At 39.2% G+C, this 7301-nt stretch overlaps 1 protein-coding gene across 1 annotated transcript in view; it reads right to left on the bottom strand.

Moving 5' to 3' along the window:
- Positions 1 to 444: 444 nt before the first annotated feature.
- LOC103519129 (glycine receptor subunit alpha-3-like) overlaps positions 445 to 7301 on the bottom strand; it is a 17279-nt gene continuing 10422 nt past the window's right edge. Inside the window, exons 9-12 of the mRNA XM_026830730.1 lie at positions 6645 to 6739; positions 4749 to 4831; positions 1503 to 1701; positions 445 to 565 (exon numbers count right to left, since the gene is read on the bottom strand). Of these exons, the coding sequence (XP_026686531.1) occupies positions 445 to 565; positions 1503 to 1701; positions 4749 to 4831; positions 6645 to 6739 (498 nt within the window). The remainder of the gene's footprint in view (positions 566 to 1502; positions 1702 to 4748; positions 4832 to 6644; positions 6740 to 7301) is intronic.

Raw genomic sequence — 7301 nt, 5'->3', positions numbered from 1 at the left:
AGAGTAAAAGGACCAGTCAATATTACAGCTTATAAGCCAATTGTTATAGTGGGTTTGCGAGATTGATATATTTGTGAATTCGACCAACCTACTATGCATCATCAATAGAACCACTACGTTACATGACACTACTTACCCTTACTTTACTTAAATAACTTATCTTTACTACATACAGTACTATATATACTTATCTTACTATTCGTGGCTAAGGACTCATTATTGTACGAATGATATGCCTATGATGCTCCAACATATATAACTGTGCCCAAAATGGTTTTCCATTGCGCTCGGTCTTCGGAGCAACTCCTTAGCCAGCATTCAAGTGATTTACTCTCCATCTCCTGGACGTCAGTTGGACGTTGTTTTATTCTTGGTCAGCTTACCGACCATTGTTTATGTTACGTCAGTTTGAAGTGGATTGTCATAGGAGGGTGGCGCAATGATTCATTTCTGTAGACATTGTCCTTTCTGTATGACGGCCTCGTGACTCCTGAGGACTAACTTTCGGCCCCACGCCGCCAAACACGCACGTAGCGCTTGGAAATACTGGGCGGTCCGAGATACACTGGGATAGATATAGGACAGAATAAAATGCATTGAACTTGGCACATTGCGCTCTAAACGAACAAAGTCAAGGCCTATCATTTGAGAAAGATGAAAAATAACTACCTTGTTGTTCTCAAAACGCTGGCGTTCTCTTAGCAGCTGGTCTTCCTTCTCTCTTCGATTCTACATACCAAAATTTCTCTCTTGGACTAATCTGGACCGGCAGCGAGTGTCGAGCCATCACGTCCAAACAACAGTCCAAAGAAGAATTCCGTATGAATGACTCAAAAAAGTCTCATAAACAAAATACGCGCTATCCTAACATACCACCAATGGTCAAGATCTCGGTGGCTGTGGCGCCCAATGTTTATCATAGCGATTCCGAACAGAACATAAATACATCGAGAGCATGGACCAGGAACAACAAAAGCATGTACCAGGAGATGAGCCACACTTCTATACATATTACATTTCAGCTTCCAGAACACTAGGCGAAGTTATATTCCTGAGGAGGAAAAAAGATGTTTGGATCCTAAAGCAATTTTCCGAAGGACCACGCAAAAGTGTTAGATAGAGCATGGAGCCATACTAAGGGGTGGGGTCAGAATTGGGTCAATTTTAGGAATCCCTACATCCCTGCAAACTTGCCAAGGTCATAAATTGAACCCCCTGAAAGGTTTGTCCTAGAAATGTTTTTGGAGTCTAGTGTCAAAAAAAACATAACACAGGCCTTCAGACACGAGCGTTTGTCTATTCTTCCTAATTTTTTACCAATTCCTCGGTTTGCAAAATCTGAACTCTTTCTGAATTCTTGGCATACCTTTCCTGGTGGACATGCTAGTAGCATACTTTTCTTGGTATGCTATTATTTGCCTTGATATAGTTGATAGTTAAAAGTAAAATTCGGACATACTCGGATCGTCGGTTGTCGGACAGATGCTATCAAACAGACTTACCGAATGGTATCAAACATAGTGACCAGGGACAGGAGAGTAGTCACTAGCAGCACCATACGGCCCGGCACTATCTCAGGCATAACTACAAAACTACCCCAGGACATAATGACGAACAGAGTACTCGGTAGGTAACTCTCCACTAGGTGACTGCGGATTTCCCGACTCAGTGTGATGATCATGCGGGCCGCAGAGTGATTACCTGCGGCGAAAAGAAGAAAAAGAAGAGGAAGAAAAGGAAGAAGAAGAAGAAGAAGAAGAAGAAGAAGAAGAAGAAAAAAGAGAAGGAGAAGAAGAACGAGAAGGAGAAGAAGGAGAAGAAGAAGAAGAAGAAGAAGGAGGAGGAGGTGGAGGAGGAAAATAAAAAATTGAAGAAACATCGTCTTATAATGCCGGTCAATCACGCTCAGACCACCTGACGGACCTGAACTTTTTGCGCCACATACGTCTGACATGTAGCTATGTAGGTCTGTCAGACCTATGTGGGTCTGTCAGACGGTCTGAGTGTGCCGGAATCACGAGGCCGGCTTATGAAGCCGGCCACTCGCATTGAAGTCCCGAAATCGAAGAAAAAAGCCAGCCATTCTGAGAACAAAAATCTTACGTGTTGGATGAAGTTTGCGATTGAAACTATGTCGACAAATCCGCTTACAAAACTGGATTCACATCATTCATGAACTACAAAACTACAATGGAAATATCTACAAAGGAGTACACAACTACAACAGACCGATCTTTCTACGCAAGGGAAACTGTATGTTTTGTAATCCCAGAGCGAGCAGGTTACGAATATTGTAATGAGACACACTTTGCACTGCAGTTGTAATTGACACAGGAACACAGGATTGAAGTACCTAGCATTTATTTTCATAAAAGATCATCGAATTCCTATCAAATCAGGCGGGATCCGACCTAGATCTGCATTCTAAGGTAGAGCAAGAATAAGAAAAGAAACTAATGAACGACACTGACAGTGATTTTATAGCAAATATTGGAAACAAAATGTATTTAGAATTTCAAAAAATAAAAAGACCAGTTCCAGAGCACTAGGCGAGTTATTCCTGAGGAGGGAAAAAAGATGTTTGGTCTAAAGGCAATTTTCCGAAGGACCAGGCAAAAGTATTAGATAGACATGGAGCCATACTAAGGGGGTGGGGTCAGAATGGGTCAATTTAGGAATCTGCATCCCTGCAAACTTGCCAAGGTCATAAATTGAACCCCCTAAAAGGCTTGTCCTAGAAAAGTTTTTGGAGTCTAGTGTCAAAAGAAACATAACACAAAGCGCGGGGCCCCCAAAAGCGCGGGGCCCGTGGCAGTCTGCCATTCTGCCTTATGGGTAATCCGGCCCTGAATATTGGAAATAAAATGTATTTAGAATTTCAAAAAATAAATGGACCGAATCGTTTGTTATGAACAAAATTGAAATAAATCTTATCTTAAGAGAATAAAAAATACGAATTTACAAAAGATATATTGTCAAGGCAATGTAAAAAAAAAATGGTGCAAAGGTCAAAGTGAAATATGGGACAGCTGAAAAGTTGTCATTTGCTTGAAACAGTTGAAAAGCACGAAAGAAAATCGTGAAAGTCTACCTAAAAAGGCACTTCAAGGCACTAGAAATTCTAAAAAATAAGTACCTAGATTCTAATGTTGGGCGCAAAAGGAAATTTAGAAGAGGAAGGAAATCATGATGTAAAAAAAAATGGTGCAAAGGTCAAAGTGAAATATGGGACAGCTGAAAAGTTGTCATTTGCTTGAAACAGTTGAAAAGCACGAAAATCGTGAAAGTCTACCTAAAAAAGGCACTTCAAGGCACTAGAAATTCTAAAAAATAAGTAGATTCTAATGTTGGGCGCAAAAGGAAATTTAGAATAGGAAGGAAATCATGAAAAAAAAAAGAACATTTAAAATGACGTGATGTGAAATTTGGGATTTTTTAAGCTTAAAAATTACTTCTAAAATCAATGCTATCTAGCTATGATGTTAAAGGCGGTCTCTTCCTGATCCCTAATGTGCCGCGTCCATTTTAATTTAGGGCTATTGCACTGCCAAAAAGATAGCTAACCTGTGTCTATACAAATCCCTGACGGACCACTTATGTTAAGCAACGTCTTGCGTGGTTGGTACATATACAGTCCCGACACGCTTAATGTTTCGTAGTAATTTCATTGTGATCTCTCCAGTTTTTGGTGTTTCAATACTGATTTTGTCCAAGTCCAGTAGGTACATGGTATGTCCGAAAAAATATTAGTTGACAAGATTTGATGTTGTCGATTTTTGTGATAATGTCTTCAAAGATTGACAATTATTATCAGGAATACCAGGATTAGGATAATTGGGTATTTCTATTGGCTAATAAACTTTTTTTTAAAGAGGTTTGATAGAGGGAACTGTAACTGCTATGGTCTTACCGTCCCGAAATCGAAGAGAGAAGGAAGACAGGATAGGAGAAAGCGAGCCGTTCCGAGAACGAACATTATCCGATCAGGATAATTTTTTTTTTTTTTTTTTTTAATTCAAATTTGGCAAAATTATTCAACACCCAGAAGACACTAATTCAACCGATTTCAGTCTCCAGCAGGCCTTCAAAGTCTTCAAACCCTCTTCTGAGTATCAAGGAACCTAATTAATACACAAAATTATATCAACAAAGAGGTGCTCTATTAAACTGTTGGTATAACGGAACAACTTGTTCTAAGCTGACAGTCTAAATAATGCACTACTTATACTTCTAATAACATACGTAAATGAAGTAGGTAATTTTTTTTTATTTAATATACCTTATTTATACTGTCGGCTAAGACTAAAAGTCCCATTATGCCAACAGTTTAAACAGGCCTCATTTATTTACATCAAACATAAGTACATACATAGGTTTAACATAGAAAAGGATGGAGAAAATTATAAATATAAAAAGATATTAATGGTAATAGCCACCAAAGAGGTTGCCACTAAAGGTAATAGGACTAATAGGAGAATTTGCTCCATTTCTCAGTAGATTCTTGAAAGGTACCAACCTCAGTGGTGCAGTTGTTAACGCGTTGGACTTTGGATCTGGAGGTTGGTGGTTCGAGTCCAAGTCATGTCATGAAATTTATCTAGGTGAAATAATCGGGGAACGATGTTTGTGACAAGCATTTAAATATGCTTAACACAATTAAAATTCCTAGATTCTTGAAAGGTTTGCAAATTTACACTTATATGCTAAATGTTTTATTAAAGTTTAGAATTCAAGGTTCTATAACTTACAGCTACTGAAGTCTACATAGCACGTCTGCACATCCAACGGGTATAAACTGAAGTCCATGTCACATTTGATGATAACAGTCGCCCTGGAATCACAATAGAATAGAATTGAATTGTAAGAACGTACATAGAATAGAATAGGATCTATAATAGAATAGAATTTAGAATAAAATAGAAACAGTCTTCTAAGCTCTAGGTCGGTAGTTTGATTCCCGCCCGAAGCAGATTTTATCCTAAACAGATAAGGTTCGTTCTCGGAATGGCTGGCTTTCCTCCTATCCTGTCCTGTTTCTCTCTTCGCTTTCACAGCATTACTACGTGCCTCCTTTGAAACCAATTGCCATCATTCAGTAATTTTTTCACGATGGTAATGCCGCCACTGGTCGCTACTCGATTAGAATAGCTACTCAATTGTCCCCTAAACTCCAAGTATAATAATAATAATAATAATAATAAGCTATAAAGCCGAAAAAACGTTGACCTCCTCGGTAATCGTACCGGGGACCTTCGGCGCTCAAACCTAGTATGATATCCACTAGGACACGGGAGGTTACTCAATTAATAAATCTTCTTCCTCTCCTAGCGGAGGTTGGAAATTAATTAATAAATAAAAGCTACATAAACTTGATAAATCTATTAACCCCCTCATTGGACATATTAATGGTAGGTCTGAGGACTCTGAGGTTACATAATAGCACCTGTTGGTCAAGCAACAGGAGGTTAATAGGGTACAATAGAAGAATAAATGGGGGTGAATGACAAGGTATTAGGATATTAGGGATAGGGGTAAAATAAGAGGGTATGATGTATTCAGTTATGAACCCCATGCCGCAAACTTCAATCTGGTACTGCGCTCTGGTGGAGTTTTCCGGAACTTTTTCAACACGTTCGACGAGACAGCGAATGAAATTTTCCGAGACGATTAATTTTTCAATCTTAACACTTTGAGTGTCATGCATTATTTGAGATGTTGTATTTGACATGACCGGAATCGCAGAGAGAAAGAGGGAGAAAGTGAGTCGTTATAGGATAACGAACCTCATCTGTTTCGGAGAAAGTTCGCCCCGGACGGGAAGCAAAACTCGATCTAGCGTTTACAACGTACAAGGTAGGCGCTACAGCTTCCAAGCAGACTAGACTGACTACCTACCTAATTTTATTTTGTTTTCTGGACAAATTAAATTGATCCTAAGGGCAAGGTAAATCTAGACCCTTGACTGAATGGAGTGTGTCTGAACCCTGAAAGCATGTGATGTGTTCCAATCCACTCGATCCCAAAGCTAATAATGATTGTTATATCGTCGACTAAAAATGTCTGTTGTATTGTCCACTAAAGATCTGTTTGAATAATCCACTAAAAATCTATATTGTCAACTAGAATACAGGGTGGACACACTACACGTCCTGGGAACTTCAGTATGGAGCGATCACGTCGTCTGGTCATTCGGGCTGCATTTCCTTTTTCATCTTGGAGGCGTTCAGATAGGACACCCAGTATATTGTGGCGAAGAGGACGAAGCAGAGCGGGAACAACGCTAGCGACACCTGGTATGAAGAGAAGGAGAGAAAAAAATAGTGTCAAAAGAAGAAATTTTATGACTTTTTGTTACTTACCTAGTAATTATCTTTTTCTTTTTTTTTCCAAATTTCTCAGGGATCTCATGATGTTATGATAATCACGGTTAGGTTAGGTCAGTGGTAACGCGCTTTTTTGTCATCCAGAAGGTCCCAAGTTCGAATCCCACCATCGACAAAAAATTTGCACTGATATTTCGATTGCAAATATTTCAACGGGTTACTTTCTGGTGTTCTCGTGTTGACCCAGCAAATTATGTGAGAACTTTTTTTGTCTCTTATCGCCCATCTAATGGAGCGATCACGTCGTCTGGTCATTCGGGCTGCATTTCCTTTTTCATCTTGGAGGCGTTCAGATAGGACACCCAGTATATTGTGGCGAATAGGACGAAGCAGAGCGGGAACAACGCTAGCGACACCTGGTATGAAGAGAAGGAGAGAGAAAAATTAGTGTCAAAAGAAGAAATTTTATGACTTTATTACTTACCTAGTAATTATCTTTTTCTTTTTTTCCAAATTTCTCAGGGATCTCATGATGTTATAATAATCACGGTTAGGTTAAGTCAGTGGTAACGCGCTTTTTTGTCATCCAGAAGGTCCCAAGTTCGAATCCCACCATCGACAAAAAATTTGCTCTCATATTTCGATTGCAAATATTTCAACGGGTTACTTTCTGGTGTTCTCGTGTTGACCCAGCAAATTATGTGAGAACTTTTTTTGTCTCTTATCGCCCATCTAATGAGAGACATACTACGGGATGGGCATGCTACGACACAGACCACATGCATCTAATGTAGCAGTTCTTTCAGCATTGCTACGAAATAAAAACGGCGGTGAAACACTCATCGACTAGTCTTTTTGTTTTTGGTAAATCACCTTTAGGGGTGAGCTACTCTTTTCTAACGAAAGTCACATCTTTGGGTTGGGGTTGTGTTTTTTGTTTTGTTTTTTTTTTTTTTTTTTTTTTTCATGGTTTTTTTT

Source organism: Diaphorina citri, unplaced genomic scaffold, assembly GCF_000475195.1.
Source record: "Diaphorina citri unplaced genomic scaffold, Diaci psyllid genome assembly version 1.1 scaffold2550, whole genome shotgun sequence".
Taxonomy (NCBI): domain Eukaryota; kingdom Metazoa; phylum Arthropoda; class Insecta; order Hemiptera; family Psyllidae; genus Diaphorina; species Diaphorina citri.
The sequence above is the reverse complement of the archived record's forward strand: the minus strand, read 5'-3'. Positions and strand labels throughout refer to the sequence as shown.